Source organism: Moschus berezovskii, chromosome 7 (assembly GCF_049115385.1).
Source record: "Moschus berezovskii isolate FMDL1 chromosome 7, NW_MosBer_1.0, whole genome shotgun sequence".
Lineage (NCBI taxonomy): Eukaryota > Metazoa > Chordata > Mammalia > Artiodactyla > Moschidae > Moschus > Moschus berezovskii.
In genome coordinates, this window is record NC_142466.1 from 17473509 (window position 1) to 17497745 (window position 24237).

Sequence of the window (24237 nt, forward strand, 5' to 3'; positions counted from 1 at the left end):
CTGGGAGGACGGAGAAGCAGAGAAGAATCGCTGAGGGAGGAGTCAAGCCAGCCCTCAGACTGCCCCTCCAAGTGCAGTCCACGCCCCGGCAGCACCCGGCACCCGGAGCAGGTGCCAGCCGGTCAGCCCCAGCCCAGACCCGCTGAGCAATAAGCTGTGTTTTAGTAACAGGATGCCCCATGTACTGATCTACAAGGGAAAGCCCTGCAGAGCACCTGTGATGGAAGTGAGAGACACCTGGTAATTAGAAACAGCCTCGCGGGGCAGCAAGTACTAGCAATGTTGGGAATATTTTCGAAGCCTTCACCAGGGACAGCCCGAGGAAGGAAGTGTTGGCAGCCAGCAGGCGCTTCATTAAGGCTGTCCCCTAGGCGCTGGCCCAGATGCTCACCCTGGGACACGGCTCAGCAGCTCAGTCTGCCTGGGCGGCTAGATCGCCCTGGGACCATGGTGTCGCACTTCATCCTCGCCTTAAGCAGGGCTAATCTGTCATTTCCACCTCAGTGCTAATCAAAGCCAGGGCCTGGGGTGAGGTGCAGGGATGAGGTGAGTGTGTCTGTTCACATTTTTATAATAAAAAGGTGTTTAAAATGCCCTGTCCCTGAGCTTTTCATCACTATTCTCCCAATGCAGGAGACATGAGTTTGATCCCTGGGTGGGGTACTAAGATCCTGCATGACCTGCAGCATGACCAAATTAAAACAAACAAAAGACTGATGACAAACATGGGGTCCCTTTTAGCTGGACCTGGCATGGAAAGGCACTGACTTACCTTGATCTGGACTTTCATTCGTGGTTTCAGGGTTTCTGGAATGCTGATGGTGTATCGTTCACGCCCGGTGAGTCCCAGGGTGTCTGCATTCTCCCCAGGGAGGTACTCGAGAGGGATCACCCCCATCCCGACCAAGTTACTTCGGTGAATGCGCTCATAACTCTCCGCTAGGACAGCTCTGATTCCCTGAGAAAGCAAGACAGTAAGTAGTTGGGACACAGTTTTTCTTTAGATGCACAGACACCTTACATTAAACGGTTCTTCGGTCAAAACTCTTCTCCTGCCTAAATTCTTCTTGCTGCTAAGTTACTTCAGCTGTGTCCGACTCTGTGCGACCCCATAGACGGCAGCCCACCAGGCTCCCCCGTCCCTGGGATTCTCCAGGCAAGAACACTGGAGTGGGTTGCCATTTCTTTCTCCAATTAATCCTTTACATAAAATGTCGCCATTATAAACAGCACAGTAGCTAACCGCCTGCCTCCACTGTATAAGCAGCAGGTAGGGAATGAAATGAACTCTCTGCCTCTACCTCCACCAGCCCTGGATGGAGACACTGTGCCCTGCACCCTGGGAGTCAGTGGTCTGTCAGATATTTGAACCCACAAAGTCTAACCACACACTTAGTTTGTGAAACAAACTCCCATTGTATCTGGAAACCACACTACAAAGAAACATAAAGAAAATTCATTTCCCCCTTGAATTTTGGTATTATTGTAGGTTGTATCAGCAGACACAGAAGATTTAATCAAAACACAGCTTTCAGAACATACTACAGAGAAAGGAACTGATCACCTGCTGTGTGCTGCTTTTATACCTCCTGTTTCAAGGATCAAATTGCACTGAATATAATCTTGATATAAAGCTTCCTATAAAGTACATTTTATTGGTAACCTATAAGTGACAATATACAGCAATGATCAGTAAACCAGGATACCTGATTAACTAGAACACCCAAATCTCAAATATTAGTTAATTGTAATATAATATTAAGATATCTGTAAAAGCTCTCAACATCCCTTCAGATCCCCTGAATCAGGGTCACTCAGGAAGCTTGTTAAAAATGTAGATTCTTGGGTACTTACTACCCCTGATCTACTGTATCAGAATCTCTTACAGGAAGCATGGGTAGGAGAAGATGGGATTCTTTTAAGTCTGGAGAACCATGGCTAGACAGAGGTGTTCTAAGACTCTGCTGATATTACAATCACCAGAGGAGGCTTTTAAAATCCAGACGTCCAGGCCTTTCACCTTACCAACCAAACCAGAACATCTGGGAATGAGATCTGGGCATAGGTATTTTTTTAAATAACAAAGTCTTTCCAAGTTTAAAAGCAAAGATTTAAAAAAGCAGATTCTTTAGGACAGTAGGTATTTTGTATACATTTATGTACATATGTACTGTGTATTTATTTGGGGGGAAGGGGCAATGGTTGTAAACACAGGTTATTCATGCCCCAAGCTCTGCGAGAAGGGCTGTGTGGGCTGCAGGTCACGCTGCCCGGCCCTCTCTGCCTGCGGACAATGTGGCTGAGGCTGGCCAGCTACAGAAGGAAGTGTGCACGGCCGTCTGGGCAGACAGAACTCAGGGCAGGTCTGTAGAGAAGCTGACATTTGTAGAGTCAGGACCCTAAAAGATGGCTGTTCCCTTGCTCTTTGTATACCCGCTGCTCTCCTGGTTGGGCTTCGCCTCTGCCCTACTCACCTGAATGTGCTTGCCCTCTGCCCTTTAAGTCAGGACCGCCCCATCTCTTAGTTCATTAAAGGGAAACATTTACCCTCTGATGGCTGTTAACTTGAGAGGCTATGAGGGGCATGCCCCAGCTCTGGTTTCCCCAGCAACTGACAGCCAATCTGATGTCAATCCCCACTCTAATAAATGGGAGGAGCCGCCTCCTCCTCCCAGGGGTGGAGGTGTGTCCTGCCTGCAGTCAGTCACACCCCACGAGCCTCCCTCTGTGGAACCACTGATGCCTCTCTCGCCGTAGCCGGGCCCTTTCTTTGGCCCTGTGGCTGGTGCAGCCCCACCAGACTCTAGCGAGCCCCCCGTGCCAGGGCCTGTCTGTCCCCCTTACTGCCCCCCCAGCCCCCGCTGCTCCTGCTCTCACTGCTGTCACTGCCCGGTGCCCTTCCTAACACCCTTCCTTTTGTAATTTCTTAGGTTCCTTTCAGCAGTTTCTAGAAAAGGCAGGCCTTTGACAAATTACCAACTAATAACATATCTTTTCTCCACAGCATCCCCCCCCCCACTGCAAACTGATGGGCTTAAAAAAAGTGGGGGGGTTGATAAGCCCTGGGCTCTGAAGGGCTGTGCCGGACAGCCATGCATGTTGACTGCACTGTGGATATCAACTGACTTAGTGTCTGTTGAGCACATTGCTTTGCTCAAGCCAGCGCTATTTAAACTGACATCAGCTAAGCTATTCACCCCACCCTGAGGACGGAAGCCAGGCCCAGGAGTGGGCCAGCAAAGGGGCCAGAGGGAAAAACTCCCTGTGGGGCCCCTCCTACAGGGACAACTTACAGCTCAAGCCCTGAAACGGCTGAAGGTTCTGAAGAGCTGTCTGCCTACACACAGAGAGGGCTTCCTTTTCTACTGAGCCTTTACGCAGACCATTCACTGGCAGTGAAAAGCAGCTGTAAAAAGTGCATCCCCTGAGTTTATTCAAAGCTTAGGTTCCTGGGCTTCCCTTGTGGCTCAGCTGGTAAAGAATCCACCTGCAATGTGGGAGACCTGGGTTCTATCCCTTTGTTGGGAAGATCCCCTGGAGAAGGGAACAGCTACCCACTCCAGCATTCTGGCCTGGAGAATTCCACGGACTGTATAGTTCATGGGGTCGCAAAGAGCCGGACATGACTGAGGGACTTTCCCTTTCAGGCTCCGGATGTTTTCCCTTCTGTGAACCTAACAGACAAGACAGCAGCATCTTATTCCTCACACTGACCTGGGACAAGGGCCTTAAATAAGCTTCAGGTGCTAACCTGCTGCTGCTGCTAAGTCACTTCAGTCGTGTCCGACTCTGTGCGAACCCGTAGATGGCCTCCCACCAGGCTCCCCTGTCCCTGGGATTCTCCAGGCAAGAACACTGGAATGGGTTGCCATTTCCTTCTCCAATGCATGAAAGTCGGAAGTGAAGTCACTCAGTTGTGTCTGACTCTTAGCGACCCCATGGACTACAGCCCACCAGGCTCCTCCATCCTTGGGATTTTCCAGGCAAGAGGACTGGAGTGGGGTGCCATTGCCTTCTCTGGGTGTTAACCTGAGAACATTATGAAAACCATGAAACTTTCCCCATTAAAAACAAAAGAGACACATTTCACACTTCTGGATGTAATTTCATAGACTTCAAGATCCTCCCCTCAACTGTCGTACAGACGCTCAAAGACCGTGGCTCCCAGGGCAGCAACACTGATGGAGGGGAACCCGGCAACTCTACATCACTTCACTCAGTGAGGGACGCGCCGATCTACCAAGCTGGAGGAGAGAAAACAGTCCACGCTTCCCCGAGCTTGCTTTGCTCTCCCACAGCATCCTCTTGGAAAGTAAAGCCTCCCTCCCAGTCCAGGGGGGCAGCTGCCTGCAGGGCTGTCTCTGCGTCCTACTCACCAGGAGGAAAGGGCCCTTGGCGGCCCAGTCTCGGGAGCTGCCCGAGCCGTACTCTTTGCCGGCCAGGACGATGAGGGGAAGGCCCGCCTGCTGGTACCGCTCAGCGGCGTCGAACACATCAAGCTGAGGAGGAGAGGAGGAAGGTGTTACCGACAGAGTAACAGCACAGCATGTGGACAGAGGCCAGTGAGTCCTGGGGGGACATGCAGGAGTGTCTGCAGTCGGCCAAGCCCCTGTAAGGTCAATGGAAAACTCAACCAATCTGTTGCCTGGTCTACAAATGTCCAGTTAATGCCGGCCATTAATACTTACCTCTATCAAATTGAATTTTATACTCTTAAGTGAAATGCCTTATTGTCCTAATTTTAGAAAAGCATTCAAATCCTAGGGCATCAGGGGGAAAAGAAATCTGATCAGTTTTTTTTTTTTTAAGCTCTTCCATTGATTAAAATATTTTAAAGCAAAAGCAGAGAATCCCACCTAAATCTGGGTTTTGATTCTGTACCAGAGACTTGGTGATGGTCAGTTGTGAAGGGTGGCCAAACACAAAAAAAGATCACGTGTTTGGAAATTACAAGAATGCAGACTTTTATTCATCACCCTTCTACACGGAGGTCAAGGAAACGATAGCAGAAACACTGATGAAGCACCAATCAGTAAAGGACAAGAAAGGGTTAAGGGATCTCAGCATATCTGAGAAACAGCTTTAACAAACAGATTCATTTGCTTCTCACAGGAACACTGAACATTCTGCTGAGCTGAGGCTTCACAAAGACAGGTGATATCACTGATGGTGAGTAATGAAACATTTTTTTTTTTGTCGCTACTTAAGTCAGAAAATAAGATCCCTCCAAAGAGGGAGTGTTTGATTTGAAAGGAGCTCTAGAAAGGTATATAATCAAACTCTCAAGTAGGCTTTCACAAATTACTACTGTGGTGAAAGGATGAAGCCTGTGGTTAGGTAGGATTCTGTCTGTCTACAGCTGAACAGAACTCACAAATATGGAAACAATTGGGGAAAAAGAAAAGAGTAAAAGCCTGCTCTGTCTAACCAAAAGGCCTGGATGCTTTCAAAGACCAGAAAAGAAACAATCTACCCGATCTTTTCAGAGGTATCTATTACTAGTTTGGATATTAAGAATGTGGGAGTGTGTGTTTTAAAGCGCTTTCAAAACTACCACAGAACTGACAATCTCATGGCAGAGCAGGCTGTGGAACCCAGATGTGCAGACTCGGCAGGTTTGAATCCCGGGTCCTGGCTTTTCTCTTGTGTGTGTCAGACTGAGAGCAGCAAGCTGCTTATGGAGCATCGGCTCCCTGCACTCTCCCTCTCTTCTAAAGAAAGCGTAAAAGTTAGTGGTTTCTTCTGATAGCTCACCTCTGGATCCCTAAGTATATAATCGGTCAGTTCATTTCTCCTTTTTTACTATCCATTAAATTCCCACTTAGAGGATTTAGTTCTTTCAACTACCACTCTTGGAGGGCCCTCGCCCTCCCCAACCTCTCTTCTCCAGGGCCTTCTAACATCACTGTCATATCTTTTTTTTTTTTGGCCACACGTTTTGATTAAGTACATGCTATTTACAGCTGAGCCACATAATGGACTCAGATTTCCTTTTATTGGCAATTAAAAAAATTCTTTTCCCACTGGAAATAATAAATTTGTGTGTGTGTGTGTGCGCGCGTTCACCTGTTTCTGTGTTGCTACCCATTAACTAACAAATATACTACCTAAAGTATTGATACAAGTCTTTTCTGAAGACATTCACATCTTTAAAAATCTTTTTCACAGGGTGTCACTCCTGATGGCCTCATTCCTGTGTGGACCGCTGACTCTCTGAGGTGTGTTCCTGTGACAGAGTCTTCCTCTCCAGAATCCTGGCGAGTCCCTGCACTTCCTTTTCCTGGGTCCTACATCTTCCCGTGTATTTGGTTTATTCCCTCGTTCTGGTGGAACACAGTTACCAAGTAGCTTTCTGAGACTGGGGCTGGCAGATTATTTTTAAAGCTTTTGACTCTCTGAATGTGTTGTTACTTTACCCTCACTTGGCTGGTAGTATGAGGGAAACAGATTTTAGGGTGGCAACAATTTTCCTCAATCTAAGTCTCCTGGGTTGCCTTGAGTGCGTCTGATCCCCAGAAGAGTGCACATAAGCTTTTATCCCCCTCTCCAAAGTTTCTAGATCTTCTCCTTACCTCTGCTGTTCTTAATTTCACGGTGACGTGACTTGGAGTGAGTATTAATCATGTGGCTGGGTGTGCTCAGTGGACCTTTCGATCTGGAATCTCAGATTTTGCACTTGAAGAATTTCTTGTGTTAACTCTTAACTACTTCCTCTCAGATTCTATCTGTTCTTTTTAGCATCTTCACTCAGTCAGACGCTGGTCCTTCTCGGTTCAGGCTTTGAGTATCTTACATTTCCTAATTTCCCCTTTGTCTTTCTACCTTCTGGAAGATTTTCTCAACTAGTCAACTTTTCCTGTGACACTTATTAGGGACTCTTTTTTTTTTTTAAGAGCTCCTTCTTGTCTTCTGATTACACCAACAGAAAATCATCTCATCGCTCTGACGAAATAATTGTTTTTCTTAGTTTTCTTCTACTCTGTGCGTTATCTGTTTTCCCCTTTATTCCTCTGTCTCTTGTCTAGGTCTGTCTTTCAAGTTCAAGGCCTGACTCAGATGTCTCTTCATCTCTGATGCTGTCTCCTTATTTAAGCTGAGGCACTAACCATCTGACTAGGAGTTCTGCGCACGGTAGGGCTGTCAGTGAGGGATCCCACCATGACAGCTGGCATCCCGGAAGCCCTCAGAGTCTGTTAACTGCAAGTCCCTCCTTCGTGTCTTGGGGATTTTACCATTCATTTGTATCTTTTTCACTTAATAGTCTATTGTCCCTGCTAGTCACTGAACAAATACGTCCTGGGCCCTCACTTTGTGCTGGATGGGCTTCCCAGGTGGTGCACTGGTAAAGAATCCACCTGCCAATGCAGGAGACACAAGACATGTGGGTTTGACCCCTGGGTTGGGAAGGTGCCCTGGAGTAGGAAATGGTAACCCACTCCAGTATTCTTGCCTGGTAAATCCCATGGACAGAGGAGCCTGGCAGGCTACAGTCCATGGGGTTGCAGAGTTGACTGAGTGACTGAAGCACACATGCCACCCAAGGTTAAGCCTCAGAACCTTAAAAGTAGACATTATTTTACTTCGCGAGTAAGAAAAGTGAGGCTCAGAGAGGTAGACAGATTGCTGAAGGAGGCTCCACAGCTGGTCTGAGGTGAGCTGGGACTTGAACCCAGGCTTGTCTGACTTCAAGGGCAGGCTTTCCCACCTCTCCCCATGCCTGCCCTCTGTGAACAGACAAATCCAGCTCTAATAAACCAACTCCACGTGGTTCCCATTAGGACCCACACAGGCCTGCACAGTCCTCTATATTCTTCCTTCCCTAATGGTATGATTAATTAAATGTTACTGAAGTCATAAAACAGCACTTCTTAGTAAATATCCTCCACCTTAACCTGGAATTTCCCCTTCAAGAATTCTGAACTGATGAAACCTCACTTGGAGGCATTTTAAGCTCAACTCCTAAGAAACTAGATTTAGTTAAAGCATGAAGCGGAAATCTCTAAGCAGGAAAAGGCCTCCCAGTTTAAAGGGACTCTTCTTTAGGGATGAACTCTACATGTATAGAACACTTGGCAAGAGGGATTATGGAAAGCAAGAGGTAGGATGAGGTGTAGAAAAAAAAAAATAAGACCAAAGGGAAAGTGACAATGCAAGCCCTGAGCCACCCAGAGAGCCTAAGGAACGCTGGCTGCTGGAGGAAGCACAAAACATCACACTTACAATGAAGGGAAAGTGACAATGCAAGCGCTGAACCACCCGGAGCCTGAGAAACGCTGGCTTCCAGAGGAAGCGCAAGACAACACACTCACAATTAAGGGAAAGTGACAATGCAAGCCCTGAGCCACCCAGAGCCTGAGAAATGCTGGCTGCTAGAGGAAGCGCAAGACAGCATACTCACAATTTCACCAGAAGGCAGATGGATAGTCTGTGGTGCCTGCTTGTTCAAGAATTTGTTTAATAAGCGGATGTTGGCAAATGTCCCCCGAGCCATGATGGCATCATTCCCTCGGCGGGAGCCATAGGAGTTGAATTCTCGAGGAGTCAGGCTGATAATGAAAGCAGGAGAGAAGCTGGTTTAGGGAACTGAGAGATTAAACCTGGCTTCCACCATGAAAGCGGAAAACATCACAAACCTAGGTATTTCTTAAAAATGGGTGGAAAAAAAAAAAGGAAGCAAAGGGAATACTCCGGGTAGGTCAGTTTGTTGGAGCCAGGAGTAGGGGACACATAAAATACATTCTATAAATTAAACAGAAGTAGGTTCAAATTTGTCCAGGAACTCAATGCAATTAAAAAACACGTAACTGGCAACATTCCTTAGTATTGTTGTAAGATCAAGAGCAGGGCAGGGACAAAGGAGCAGAACAAGAACTGCTGGTCCTAAAATCAAAGAAAAGTCTGGTCTGTGGGTCTGAATGAAAGGACGTTTTGAGATGTCAGGAACAACATCTTAACAATGAACAGTGACCAGTTCACTGGACTGTTTCTTAAAATGCTAGGAACCATGTGTGTTAATGATTTATTCATTAGCTCAATTTTGAAGACTGAGAATCTAAGTGTGGGCTTCAGGAGTAGGTGAGTGTGTCTATGAACCCCTGAAATTATGTCCAAAATGTGGATATGTATTTTCCGGAAAGGTATACTTTCTTTCATTCTATTCTCTAAAGAGTATTAATAACCACCAATCAAAAAAGGTGTTGGTTACTTCTCTCTTCCTAGTTTTCTTCTTCCAGCCTCAACTCTGTTTCTCTAGTTACTCTGTCCTTAGAAGCCTTTCCCATTCATTCATTCAACAACTTTTCACTGAGCACCAACTACATGCCAGGAGCTGTTCGGTGCCTGGGATACAGCAAATCCCTGCTTTTGCAGGGCTTACATCCTAGAAGGTAGAGACAGAGAAGTGTTTTAAAAAGAGCATCCTACAGAAGTGTTACTGGATTGTGGTTCAGTTCAGTTCAGTTCAGTTGCTCAGTCGTGTCCGACTCTTTGCGACCCCATGAATCACAGCACGCCAGGACTCCCTGTCCATCACCAACTCCCGGAGTTCGCTCAAACTCACGTCCATCGAGTCGGTGATGCCATCCAGCCATCTCATTCTCTGTCGTCCCCATCTCCTCCCACCCCCAATCCCTCCCAGCATCAGAGTCTTTTCCAGTGAGTCAACTCGTCGCATGAGGTGGCCAAAGTATCGGGAGTTTCAGCTTTAGCATCAGTCCTTCCAGGTTAATACCTAAGAAAAGATAGGCCAGGGCAAGAAGAGTACGGTGGGCGTGCCCTTATGGAGGAAGACTTGAACGTGGCGTGGGAGTTAGTTAAGAGGGTATCTTGGGGAAAGGCATCCAAGAGGAGAAAACAGTCAGCTCATCCGAAGGCTCTCAGGCATAGGGGTACGTGGCCTTGTTTGAACATTCAAGAAACAAGATGGTAGGCAGCGTGTCCCGAGCAGTGTGGGTAAGGGGAAGAGCAGGACTCGCCAACCCACCTTGAACATCTCCTGCCCTTTTCTATCTGCTGATGGACGTGCATCTCCCACTCAAGACAGAATCATCCCTTTAAAAGCTCATAATACGAGGACCCCTTAGGTGGTCCAGGGGCTAAGACACCACACTTCCAGTGCAGTGGACCCGGGTTCCATCCCTGGTCGGGGAACTAGATCCCACATGCCGCAACTAAGACCCAGCCCGGCCAAATAATAAAACAAATAAATGTTAAAATCTCATATGTATCAGGTTGGCCAAAAAGTTTGTTCGGCTTTTTCCATACCATCTTAACAGTAGACAACCCTGAGTGAACTTTTTGGCCAACCCACTATGCTGCTATACATTTTAAAAAGTAGTTGCCCCATGTTAAAGAAAAATCTTGACACAGACCACTGTGCGTTCACTGCCTCTAGATCTGGGCTGTCTTCTTAAACTCACAACACGCACATCCTGGGGAACAGGAGATACTCTCAGTCTGAATGAACAGACCATGGGATGCACTAGGAAAAGGCAGAGAGTGAGTGAGCATGAGAGAAGGGGCAAGGTAGCTGTCCTCTCCCATTGGGAAAAAAGAAAAAAGGCTCCAATTCAGTTTCTCATATTGGCTCTCGGCTCTGTCCCTGAAGAAGGTGATTCAGTAAGTGGGGATGGGGGCCAGGAATGTTCATCTCCCCACACGAATCTCAAGGAAAGTCAGATCTGGGATGGACATTGACTGATATCGGTACACTATGGTGGTGGTTTAGTGTCTGACTCTTTGTGACCTCATGGGCTGTAGCCTGCCAGACTCCTCTGTCCATGGGGACTCTCCGGGCAAGAATACTGGAGTAGGTTGCCATGTCCTTCTCCAGGGGATCTTCTTGACTCAGGGTTTGTTAAATAGCAGTATATAATATTAGTGTAATACCTGTTAAAATAGGTATATGACTGAAGGATTGCTGAATGGATGTGTAAATTGCAAATCCTCAAAGCTGTTCTCTGTAAAGAACTTGTCTCTTGGGACTTCCTTGGTGGTCCAGTGGATAAGACTCTGCGCTTCCAATGCTGGGATCCTGTGTTCAATCCCCAGTCGGGGAACTCAGATCCTACGCACTGCAACCAAGCCCATACGCCACAACTACTGAGCCTGTGCGCTCCAGAGCCCACACGCCACAACTAGAGAGTCCATGGGCTGCAACAAAGACCAAGCACAGCCAAAATAAATAAACTAAAACACAACATATGTCTCTCAACCAGGACAGATCAACGCATTTCTGGTTAAACCCCTGCCAAGTGCTTCAAGTATAACCAGGCCACACAGGGCTAGAGTGGAGCCTTGTACATAAATGATCAGCCAAGCTGGTGGCAGGGATGACAGCCGAGTCTAATAAGTACACTGGCTCAAAATGAAGGTCTCCACGTGCTGGGGTTCATGTGCTGGTGGATTCTCTAGTAGCTTCAAAGCAACAAACAGAAAGAGTGACTGGTTTTCAGGCTCCAGGGTTCAGTGAAAAACTGGAGTCTGACTCTAAACAGACCTCATGAAAAGAGGACTAATGACCTCATGCTGTCCCTTTTGTCTTCAGGCCCCCCGCCCCCCACCTCATTACTTACCCTCTGTTAGTTAAGTAGCGAGCAGCAGGGCTGTTTCTTGCGATGTTTCCAGCTGGAGAGATGTGGTCTGTTGTTACTGAATCTCCCAAGTTTAATAGCACATAGGCATCCACAATAGACTTAGGGGGCTGAAGATCCAAAGTCTAGCAAAGAACACAGTAAGTCAGTGTTTGTCCGGGGTTTTCTCCAACAGTAGTGGTCCATGGATCTGAACCTGATGACAGCCCTACATCAACACGTAGAGAATTCTAGTTTAATTGGGTTTATCAGGGGTGTTTAGTAAAGTGAAGTGAATTTATGCAAAATATTCCTATCTCATCCTTGAAGGAGGTGAAGTATTGGCACTATCCCCTCAAAAACAAAAGGGATGCTGCTGCAAATGACATTCTTTCTCCACATCCAGAGAAGGTCCCAAATGCTGAGTACAGCAGGAGTCCTGCCTTCTACTCACATCCTCTCATCCCCTCCTCCCACCAGGAGAGCACAGACTCCTGATCATCAGTTTCAGAGAAGATTTCCACTGTTTGTATGGGTATAAGGCTGGTGGGCTGCAGTCCATGGGGTCGCTGAGAGTTGGACACGACTGAGCGACTTCATTTTCACTTTTCACTTTCATGCATTGGAGAAGGAAACGGCAACCCACTCCAGTGTCCTTGCCTGGAGAATCCCAGGGACGGGGGAGCCTGGTGGGCTGCCGTCTATGGGGTCACACAGAGTCAGACACGACTGAAGCGACTTAGTAGCAGCAGCAGCAAGGCTTAAGTACGGCAGGTCCTGGAGGCTGTTCTCCTGGACAGTCCCCCTCAGACGTTACTGAGTCTCTATCCCTGTGATACTTGATCTTCAGGGGTCTCTGCACAGCCACATGGAAGCCCTGGACAGACAAACCACAGGCCCACTCCAGACAAATAACCCAGCTTCCTCAAGCTCTCCTCAGTGTTACCTGCTCAGGTTTGTAAAGGTTTCAACAAAGTAGGTAGTCAACGCGAGGGTACTGGTTAATCAAGTAGCTTTTACAAGCCAAGAAACTTTTTGAAGAACTCATTTTGTTAAAAACAAAAAAGTCCTACCAGGTCTTCAAAGAATGGTGGAGATTTAATGTATGTAGATTTGGGATTCCAGCAATATAGCTTATCTGATGGGGCTGCTAAGGCATTCCAGCTCTCATTCACAGTCTTGGGGAGAAAGAAAAAAAAGGAGAGGCAGATCTAATCACAGTTCATCCTGAGGAAGACTTAACAACATGTGAACATAATACATCTATTCAAGCTAAGAGTACAGTAAGACCAATTCTTAGTCTAAATGGTCACACAACATGTCTGTACAAAGGTAACACCATGCTAAGCAATTTACAAATACACATGCCCTGTGATAGGCCATCTCTAAAATGACCCATGGACCTGCCTCCTGGGAACCCTACCTGTAAATGAAGCCCTCCTGCTGAGTGAGGGCTGAGCCTCGTGACTCATTTCCAGGATTAGGTTACAGAATACTGCCTTCTGGCTCTTCACCCTCTCACTTGCTCTTGCTGGCTCTGCTGGAAGCCAGTCACCCACTAGTAAGGCCCTGAGGGGGACCACTCACTGACAGTCAGTGAAAAGCTGAGGCCTTCACCCACAGCATGCGAGGTCATTTATCCTGCCAGTGACCACACGAGTGGTCTAAGAACTGGCTCCTCCCCAGTTGAATCATCAGGTGAGGCCACAGCCTCAGATGGCACCTGGAATGAAGCCTTGTGAAGGCAGACACACCCTGTTAAGCGGCACCTCCATTTCTGACCCACAGAAACAGATAAAAAATGTTTGCTGTTTTAATTCACTAAGCTTAGGAGTAATGTGTTGCAGAGCAATTGGTAACTAACACATATAATTTATGAAATAAAATCCAGGTTGTACCCAAGGGGAAATTATCGATGCTCTGAAGATCTGGGGAGGTAGACTTCCGGTCACAAGGACATTAGATAGTAAGTGACGGCCACTATGCGTTCAAATTGGCTTGAATTTGCTCCACGTCATTAATTAACTCAGCCTCTGGAGAAATGCATTTAACCCAGTATCCACCAAACTCCCTTCAACCATTTCCCAACGAGCAGTTTGTGGGATTCACAGTGTGTGAGTGTGACTCCCATTTGACTCTGCTCCCCAGTCTGCCCTCATATTTCAAGCCACCAGCCCCAGCCAGAAGCCCTGGGGTCAGACTAACACAGAAGCCAGGGAAAAGGGTAACATTTTAGAGTCTTGGAAAGTGATATGGAGCCCCATACATCTCCCCCTGTTTGTAAAATGCACAGCAAGTTTTTTTTGTTTTTAATTTCAGCAGCTTGATAGTTTGGTGCTTCCTACTGAGTGGCTTTTATTTGTATTACTCTTTGAAGCAGGCAAATAAATCTGAGAGGTGCGTTCAGCCATGTGGCCCCTCAGTGACACACTATAGTGACAGCGGGCTCTTCAACCATGGCTCATGCTCACCCCGGGCTGTCAGAGGAAGAGGGGAGCCATGCAGGGCTAGCCAGGAGCCACATCCATGCTGAGTCCACGCCTCCTGAGCCTGCTGCTCATGTGTCCAAATCTGGGAACAGCTGGGGAGAGTGGGGTCTGGAAGAGTCTGAGTTGTAGGAGCAAAATGATTGTCCCACTTTCCCAGTTATCTGAAGAAATGCTACTTTGTCTAGTTGACACCGGCACTGGCCTCAAGGTTGGCAGAGAAGACGCAGAGGAGCGACGTCCCCTTGACACTGGGGTGGGGACCTCACCTCTATTTTCTGGTAGACCTCCTTAAACATCCCGGGGATCACGTACTGACGCTCCACTGCCTGGATCTCGTCTCTGGTCGGCCAGATATCTTTCAGAAATACCTGCTGTCCCTTGGCATTGACCCCTGGGGAGAAAATGTTTATTAGTGAGATGAACTTCATCTCATATCCAGTTTTCATGGTCACAGGCAGTCAGCCCAGTCTCATTGTTCAGGGCAGTTACGTTCAGTAAATTCTCCGTGCACACTTAGAAAACACTCAGCCACCGCCCACAAGAAACATACAGGTTAGGCTCCCAAGGGTGTTTATCCACAACACTGTTGTCAACTGATCAACACGTAACGCTGTTTCACGTGTTTCTGTTTACATACTGCTGATGCATTCACGCTGAACTCGGGAGCCTGTCTAACACGAGGCCTGTCACAGCCTTCCTGAGCGCAGGAATACTCCACAGCACTTTAGCCCTGCTCTCAGGTCATTTTAAACAGTAAAACCACCAAAAAAGCACAAAAGAGTGAAAAACAGGATGCTATCCAGAGCACAAACAGGACACTTGTTTGCAGTATGAGACCTGAAATAAAAAGAGTGTCACCTTGCTTGACCTCAGCTGAGAGCAGGCACGGTGAGTGACGCAGGGACTTCACCACCTCGTGCTCGTCTGTGAGTGACGATGCGAGTGTGCTAAGCACTGATTTTGGGGGTGAAAATCCATGTCAATGAGTCGTCAAATTTGAAAATATGGAATACATATGTAATGAGGATCGGCTGCACGTCTAAAGCTGTGATTTCCTTAAAGTAAATTCCAGGGCACCTTTTTCGTATTATCTAGTCTGTGCAGCATGCACTGAGGAGGGCACACAAGGAGGCCAGGGGAAAGAGGAAGAGCATCGCGTCCCCCAAGCTTTGAGAGGCTGCACACTCTGGATGGGTTCCTGCAGCAGAGATACTAAAACCAGGCTATCACAAGACTGAAGCAGGGGCCAGAATGGCAAGACCTCTGTTACTCTAGGTGTTTCCCTGTTTGTCCCTTCCCCTTCAGGAAATTCTTGTTTAGCTACTTCAGTTATGTCTCAGCTGTGCTGGGGAAGGAAGCAAAGACCCTTCTTCCTCCTCTGATCTTTGGAGCTTCTAGGCTTCATTATTTATTAAGGAAAGCAATAACTTTTTTCCAGTAACATTTTCAAATTCATTGGGGGGGAAAAATTGTAACCCCACAAATCAGATCTTACCCAGTGGCTCTTTCTCAAAGTCGATCCTGATGGTCCCAGCAATCGCATAGGCTATTACTAAGGGCGGAGAGGCTAAATAGTTGGCCCGGGTATTGGGGTGGACTCGCCCTTCAAAGTTCCTGTTCCCAGACAGTACTCCAACAGCTACAAGGTCCCCCTGTGTGAGGCAAGGGGGAAACAGGTCGCAAAGTCAACAGACTGCCTGGGCTTCCTAGAGCCATCTGCTGAAGTCCTCCTTTAAATCAAGTGGCCCTTTAGGCTTCCCCTGCACTTGGGCCTCTCCCCGGGGAAGGAGACCACAGGGTGACCCTGGGGGAAGACATGCTGGGTCACAAGCAGCAGAGAGACGCACTGGATGGTTTCTGCCCATGAGGAAATACCAGGTGGGTCAGAAGGCAGCATCCTAGTTATTCTGCAGCCGGAGGCCCGAGAACAGGCGGGGAAGATGACAGGCTGACAGTTAGAGGAAGCCACACTGGCTGACAGGGATTCCATAATCAGTGCAAGCAGACCAAATAGTATTTTTCAACGCTATAGAATTTATGGGACAAAAATCAAGCCAATGAGTTTCTGTGCAGTTGTCTGACTTGGAACCAGCCCGCAGACAACAGGAACAAGTGACTCTGGCGCCTTCACGTGTACGGGCCATGCGCCAGCCAGGCACCACACTCACTCCTTGGCGTCCACCATCACCATAATGCTCGCAGCTTTCTAAAACACGCACTATGATCACTTCCCGTTTACAGTTCTGAAAACTGAGGCTCAAAGATATATAGTTACTAAGTTGAACTCAACTCCAAAGACCATTCTCTTAGCCACATCCCATGCTTCCCTGGACTTTCTTTAAAATCACCAGCATTTCATCACACATCATATGAAACAGAAAGACCCACAGGCTCCCCTGTAGTCACCTGTATGATGGCTTCCACCACAGCTTCCGGTAAAGGCCCGCTGTTGCCAATGCAGGTCATGCAGCCATAGCCCACCACATCAAACCTGGGTGTGGGAGAGAAGCGCGGGAGGCAGAATGACTCTCAGTGGGCCCACCTGCTGGCTCCTGGAGACCACTGGGTTAAAGAAGGTTAACACAGGGCTGTTTCTGTGAGGCTTTCATTCTCGGGAGCATTGTGATCTACTATTCATCCATCGCAAATCATTCGATTAAGGCTCCTTTTTATAATTTACTTTAAAAAAAGACTGAAGTATAGTTGATTTTATGTTTATATTTTATCTGCTGCTGCTGCTGCTAAGTCACTTCAGTCGTGTCCGACTCTGTGTGACCCATAGACGGAAGCCCACCAGGCTCCCCCATCCCTGGGATTCTCCAGGCAAGAACACTGGAGTGGGCTGCCATTTCCTTCTCCAATGTGTGAAAGTGAAAAGTGAAAGTGAAGTCGCTCAGTCGTGTCCGACCCTTAGCGACCCCATGGACTGCAGCCTACCAGGCTCCTCCATCCATGGGATTTTCTAGGCAAGAGTACTGGAGTGGCTTGCCATTGCCTTCTCCTATATTTTATCTACTTTACACCAAATAGTGTGTATCACTTAATCCCATACTCCTAATCCCTCCCCCTTCCAAATCCCTGATTTTCCCTTTGGTAACAATAAGTTTGCTTTCTGTATCTGTGAGTCTGTTTCTGTTTCGTAAAAAGACTCATTTACATAATTTTTTTTAAAGAGTCCACATACTACTGCTAATATATATTTGTTTTTCTCTGTTGACTCACTTCATTTAGTACTATATTCTCTAGGTCCATCCATATTGCTGTGAATGGCAATATTTCATGGCTGAGTAGTATTCTGTTATATATATATCTTTTTTTCCATTCATCTGTTGATGGGCACTTAGGTTGCTTCCATGTCTCAGCTATTACAAATCGTGCTGCTATGAACATATGGGTGCATTTATCTTTTTGAATTAGAGTTTTTGTCTTTTCCAGATACATGCCGAGGAGTGGAACTGCTGGATGATATAGTAGTTCTACGATTTCTACTTTTTTAAGGAACCTCCATACTGTTTTCCATACTGGTGACACCGATTTATATCCTCACCTACAATGTAAGAAGGTTCCCTTTTCCCTATACCTTCCACACCCTCTCCAGCATTTATTATCTGTAAGACTTTTTGATGATGGCCATTCTGACTGGTGTAAGGTGATACCTCATTGTAGTTTTGATTTGCATTCCTTTAATTATTAGTGATATTGAGGATCTTTTTATGTGCCTGTTGGTATCTGTAAGTCTTCTTTGAAAAAAATGTCTATTCAGGTCTTTTGCTCATTTTTTGATTGGGTTGTCTGTCTGATATTGAGCTGTATGAGCTATCTGTATATTTTGAAAATTAACCCCTTGTCAGTTGCGTTGTTTGCAAATATTTTCCTCCCATTCTATAGCTTATCTTTTAATTTTGCTGATGGTTTACTTTGATGTGCAGAGTTTTTTTATTCTGATTCAGTTCAGTTCAGTTCAATCGCTCAGTCGTGTCTGAATCTTTGCGACCCCATGAATCACAGCACGCCAGGCCTCCCTGTCCATCACCAACTCCTGGAGTTCACTCAAACTCATGTCCATTGAGTCGGTGATGCCATTAGGTCCTATTTATTTTTGCTTTTGTTTGTTTTGCCTTGGGATATTGCTACGATTTATGTCAGAGAATGTTTGGCCTATGTTCTCTTCTAGTAGTTTTATGGTGTCATGTCTTACATTTAAATCTTTAAACCATTTTTAGTTTATTTTTGTATACAGTGTGAAGAGTATCCTGATTTCATTCATTTAAATGAGGCTGTCCAGCTTTCCCAAACCACTTATTGAAGAAAGTGTCTTTTCTCCATTGCATATTCTTACCTCCTTTGTCGAAGATTAATTAACTGTAGGTGAATGGGTTTTTTTCTGGTCTCTCTATTCTATTCCATATAATTTACTTTTATAAGTAATTTACTTTTTAAATTTATAAGTAAATTATGAGGAGACTACCTAAATGATCTGTAATTTTTAAAAGTCGAAATCAGATATCTGATATCTTTATTCACTACTCTTATTATATACTCCCAGGGACTTCCGACTTCTATGAGGTACATGATAAAGATTTATGTCAATTAAATTAGTGAGAGTGGGTTACTAGGAGAAAGTGTATTTGGAAACAGATAATTGACTTCAGTGAATCACATTTCTGGGCATGTGCAATAATTATTTTCACACAGAGGGCAGACTCTCTGTGGCAGAGCCAGTATTAGCCCACAGCACACCTGCATGGGACTGAGAAAGGCCGGCCCTCCCCTAGGAGTGCGGTGCCACAGCGGAACACGGGCTTGACATCAGCCCGTCTCTTCACAGGCACCCTTGTCTGATGAACAACCAGCCCAGCTGTACAGGAAGGCCCTATCTGTTGGAAAGTGAGGGTTTAGGTCTGCAGCATTTATCATTTGACGAAAGACTATGCGATTAGATACCATCAGATAAGCTTATATCCATTTCAAGGGGACTGAGCAAGGTATCTGTGGAATACAACACAACAAAAGCAAGGGTGTAAGAGACTTCTCCCTCACCCAAGCTGAGACAGGTAAGGCATGACTCCGCTTTCCCGCAGGTAGTAGGTGACCACACCACTTCCAGGAGACAGGCTAGTTTTGATGTAAGGCTTCACGCTCAGGCCTGCATCCACAGCCTTCTTTGCTAACAAGCCTGTAAAACGGTAAACACAGACATGGTTGGGGGCTGCCCACTCTAGGTGCCACAGACAGTTCAGGAAACACTGACTTTGGTCTGCACTTCCTGCACCGCCTGACAGGACCCCACTCACGCTGGAGCTTTCTGCCATTTTTTGCTGCCTAACAGAAACCAAAGCCTGGAGAAGGCAATGGCAACCCACTCCAGTACTCTTGCCTGGAAAATCCCATGGACGGAGGAGACTGGTGGGCTGCCATCTATAGCGTTGCACAGAGTTGGACACGACTGAAGTGAGTTAGCAGTAGCAGAAACCAAAGCCTGGCATGCTGCAGTCCATGGGGTTGCAAAGAGTCAGACACGACTGAGAGACTGAACGACAGAAACCAATTGCTCAACAGCACAAAGTCATTCACATTTGTTCAGTAAGCTCAAAATGAGCCGTGTACGTGAATGACATAAAAAGATAAGTGCTTTTTGTTTTTTAAAGAGATAAACCATTCATGATTGTATTATAGAGTGAGTTTTTAATTTCTGGAGGGAAAGCAATCTTTATAATTATATTTAGATAAAAAATAATTGGCAGGGCCCCATCTTAAAGTATGCGAACTGTGTGCTAGTTGGCGATGAGTATGGTCCACCTAGAAGTTAAAACTCTTGCTCTCAGATATTTCTTAAAGTGGAAGATCAAGGGCTGCTGGGTCACTTGATTCTGGGCAAATCCAGAGGCTATGTGCTACAGGGACACTTGGGTGCCCTGACTTAGGACATCTCATGGAAGTAGGAAAGAAATAAGGAGTGTGGGTATTAAGAGACAAAAAGCTACAGAAAAGCTGGTGTCTTATCTTAAGGAAACTTGTTTGTCCAAAGCTTAGGGGGCAATAGACGAATTCTTGGCAAAGAAAGTTTTCCTTATGCACCTGTCCACTTCATAAAGAAAGAAATATGTGTGTGTGGACACAAGAGGAACTCTTTGGGATGTTTTAAAATCTGGAAACTAAAGGGACCTTATATTAGTGAAACTCTGCATGTAAACATTAAATAACCAGAACTGCATAACAGGCGGATAAGTTTTATCAACCAAGCACCCTGGGTGCTAATTCAGATGCACTTGACAATGTATCTAAGACTAAGTGCCACTGTATAAAAAGGGAGTTTACGAAGAACAATCTGTGGCGGGAAAACATTTTTTCCTTTTTCTAAATTCTGACACAAGATTCTAGGCTCTACCATAAATTCATCTTTCTTTCCTCTCTTTTCCTTATTTTCTGTGTTAATTCTGAAGACCATACTACTTTAAATATTTTGAATTGGGCACTGTTGATTGAATAAACATTTCTGGACCAATTAGTCTCTGCATCTTGGAAGGATAAGGTTCAGGGAACTATCACTCAGTCGTGTCCAACTCTTTGTGACCCCATGGACTGTAACCCACCAGGCTCCTCTGTCCATAGGACTCTGCGGCAAGAATACTGGAGTGGGTTGCCATTCCCTTCTCCAGGGGATCTTCCCAACCCAAGGGTCAAATCCGGGTCTCCTGTACTGCATGTAGATTCTTTGCGGTCTGAGCCACCAGGAAGCCCCATACATAGACCTTAATTAAGCCCCTGGGTTATGTCTTGGAAATTCCCACGCACATGTCCACATGACCGTCAGATGTATTTACCTGCCCCTAACATCACAGATGGATTACTGGTGTTTGTGCAGCTAGTAATGGCAGCGATTACCACAGAACCATGAGCAAGGCTGAACTTGCTGTTATTATAGATAAATGTCTTATGGTCATTATGATGGTCTGGAGCAACCTGGAATCCTTTAAATCCTTGCTATAGGAAGAAAAAAAGAAAAAATATATATATGGTCAAAAGTTCTCACTTTGGAAGGAGAAGCACTTTGGTAATAATAATTCTTAAAACATAACCATCTCAGCTGGTGAACTCTGAAATGCTACAGAAAAATTAAAGTTCCCTTTCCTCTTTTTAAATCTTTATAAAAGGGAGACATGATTTCTGAATCTTATTTTGCTTTGAAATTATTAACAATTACCTCCTTCCCACCTTAAATATTGAAACGCTAAAACTACAAATTTAGCTTAAAGTTAGTCTGACTAGAGCAAATTAGTATAGATATAATGGCGACAGAGGGCACAGACACTAACCATAAGGAAACTTAGGAAAAGGTGCCATTTTGGCCAGATTCAGTCAAGCAGGAGCAATGAGGCGAACACAGTGCAGCTGAACATTTGGTAAAATGCTGATGTTCCATGGATAAAACCCATCACAAATCTTAATCATTCATTTGGGAAATGTTCATTGAAAATCTGCTGTGTACGAGATGCTCTGCTGGGCACACTGCGTGGGATACAAAGGTGACTACAACATAAGTCCTATCCTCAAACTTAAAGAGTCTAGTAAAAGAATCAGACATGCAAATAATATAAAGTACCAACAATGAAGCTAAAGGGTATGAAACGCCATCACAGGGGCTTAGACTGATGCCAGGACGTTCAAATGAGGGAGAGATGACTTTGTGCTATGAGATCTGAGGCCATGCTGTGGAGGAGCTGAGAGACTAGGGCATGCTTGGGAGGAAGGGCATGTAGGCAGGGGTGGTGTGAACAAAATTAGTGGCCAGACAGCTTGTTCAAGCAGAGTGAATGCTGTGGTGAGAGTCATGTGAAAAGTGGACATGCTTTGTAAAAGGAGAGTTAGAAAAAATGGAAAGGAGTGTTGAGTGTGTTTATAGGCAAAAGAAGGCTGTAAGGAAGCTGCTCAGCTCTTAGCTAAGGTGGGAGGAGGCACCAAGGGGTTCAGTTTGGAGAGGAAATGCCTTCAGTACTAGGCTTCAGGAAGATTCATCATTGAGAGGGGTGAAAAGAAGCCTGTGCATGAAGAAGCCAGGCATGGGGAGGGTCTCCACCCACCTCTCCCAGCTCCCTACCTTGGCCCCCAGGCAGCTCTCAAAGTCCTTTTTCATATCAGACACGGCGACTTTGTCCTGAGGCCTTTTGGGTCCACTGCAGCAAGGCACTACTGTTTTCAAGTCTAACTCCACAACCTGTCCACCCAGAAGAAAAGGAACCATAAAACTGGCATTATACCCACAAAGAAAAAATACACAGCTGTGCCAGAGAATTTATACCACAACAATAAAAACAAACAAACCAAACTATCACATTCAAAATCAAGAAAGTCAGGGTCCCTTTTTAACAGTGAAGGGAATTTCCAGAGATCCAGATGAGCACTTTGGTAGCATGCGACAGGCAGAAGCCTTGCCCACTCTCAGAAAGACCAGGGTGGGCACTATGGCTGCTGTGGTCTTCCACTTGGCTCTCTTTATAAAGCAGCTCATATATCCTTTCTATTGCTTAAGTTAGTCTGAGATGTGTTTCCTAATGAAACGACAGATAAACCACTGTAATTTTTCTAAGATGACTTGGAGGGATGTTGTCATTAAGTCATCAATGCCAAGAAATGGGCCCTACTCTGATGGAGTATTTCCTTCCCTCAGTGTATTAATAACAGGAAAGGAAATAATAGTCCCACATCTGGTTTACCCTCTGATCTTGGCTGTAGAGAAAAATGTGGGTTTAGTTTGCACCCTAGACAATGAGTGAAGATAAGCAGTGGATAAATTTGAACTAACTGATAGGCTCACTCTTAATTGATTGGCTTGCATTTTAATTTCTTCCCCATCTATAATTCTGATGAGCTTAATCGGCCTTTAAATAGCTCCAGTCCTTCTAAACTTCTTCTCCAAGGGTCGTCTACATAAGAGGAATAAATCAAGACAGGAGACACTCAACCTAATGGCCAGGAAGAACGGGGGAAGTTATGTTACTTTGTTATGTCTGCAATTCCTTATCTTTTTAATTTTTAACACCCTGTTCTTTTGTGATAGCTTGGCAGTGACTAATTTCCTACAAGTACACCCGCCTAGGAAAAACTTTCACAATGAAAAGCACAGGCTTGAGGAAGAGGAAGCGTGTTCAGTGAGAGGTGCTCCCGTACCTGGGCAAAGTCTGGGTCTTGTGAGGAGTCACTGAAGTCCCGAAACATTCCTACAGCCTGAAGATACTGTTTAATATGTGTGACTTTTTCTTTGTCACGACCTAATGGGCATTTTAAGAAGGAACAAGTAACAGATGTCAGTATTTTCTGATGAAACTAATACCTTTAGCAGCAACTGCATAAATAATGGGGGTTTCACTTAAAACACTCCAAGCCCTCTGCTGACACTGCAGCCTGCGGAATCATGGTCTGACTTTCCAACTGATGCTGCTGTTTACTAGGGACCATGAACCAATCTGCTGTTCTACCGAAGGGACTGTTTTCTGAAAAGGATTCTAGTCTTACTTATAAGTACTCCTCTCTGGGTTATAGTTCCTTTTTTTTTGCCCCCCCAATTATTTGGTGGCACTGTGTGGCATGTAGGATCTTAGTTCCCTGACCAGGGATGAAACCCATGCCCACTGCATTGGAAACATGGAGACTTAAATCACTGGACCACTGGGGAAGTCCTGATTATGGCTCTTAATTAAGAGGCTCCTAAGGCTCAGCAACGGAGAAGGCAATGGCAAGCCACTCCAGTACTATTGCCTAGAAAATCCCATGGATGGAGGAGCCTGGTAGGCTGCAGTCCGTGGGGTCGCTAAGGGTCGGACACGACTGAGCGACTTCACTTTCACTTTTCACTTTCCACTTTCACACACTGGAGAAGGAAATGGCAACCCACTCCAGTGTTCTTGCCTGGAGAATCCCAGGGACAGGGGAGCCTGGTGGGCTTCCGTCTATGGGGTCACACAGAGTCGGACACGACTGAAGTGACTTAGCAGCAGCAGCAGCAGCAAGGCTCAGCAAATTGCCAAAGTGCCCCTCCTATGCATCTGCCTTCAAGTGGCCACAGACCCTCAACATTCTACATGAGTCCTGTTAAGATGGTAATTTCCCCCATCTCCTACCACAAACCACGAGCTGTGTGCCCAGCACTGTGAGCTAAACTTTTTCAATGCATTATTTCA

At 45.9% G+C, this 24237-nt stretch overlaps 1 protein-coding gene and 1 long non-coding RNA gene across 3 annotated transcripts in view; one reads left to right on the forward strand and one right to left on the reverse strand.

Annotated features, from left to right (window-relative positions):
• ACO1 (aconitase 1) overlaps positions 1–24237 on the reverse strand; it is a 70266-nt gene that overhangs the window by 876 nt on the left and 45153 nt on the right. For both annotated transcript variants that reach the window (XM_055428108.2, XM_055428109.2), the window contains exons 9-20: positions 23228–23328; positions 22158–22274; positions 20884–21043; positions 19100–19235; positions 16466–16550; positions 15555–15711; positions 14326–14450; positions 12644–12748; positions 11574–11716; positions 8399–8546; positions 4377–4499; positions 773–958 (exon numbers count right to left, since the gene is read on the reverse strand). In XM_055428108.2, the coding sequence (XP_055284083.1) occupies positions 773–958; positions 4377–4499; positions 8399–8546; positions 11574–11716; positions 12644–12748; positions 14326–14450; positions 15555–15711; positions 16466–16550; positions 19100–19235; positions 20884–21043; positions 22158–22274; positions 23228–23328 (1586 nt within the window). The remainder of the gene's footprint in view (positions 1–772; positions 959–4376; positions 4500–8398; positions 8547–11573; positions 11717–12643; positions 12749–14325; positions 14451–15554; positions 15712–16465; positions 16551–19099; positions 19236–20883; positions 21044–22157; positions 22275–23227; positions 23329–24237) is intronic.
• Positions 933–8405, forward strand: LOC148777278 (uncharacterized). Its single transcript, XR_016037798.1, has 3 exons — positions 933–4562; positions 5113–5169; positions 6169–8405. It is a non-coding gene; the product is annotated as an uncharacterized LOC148777278 (long non-coding RNA).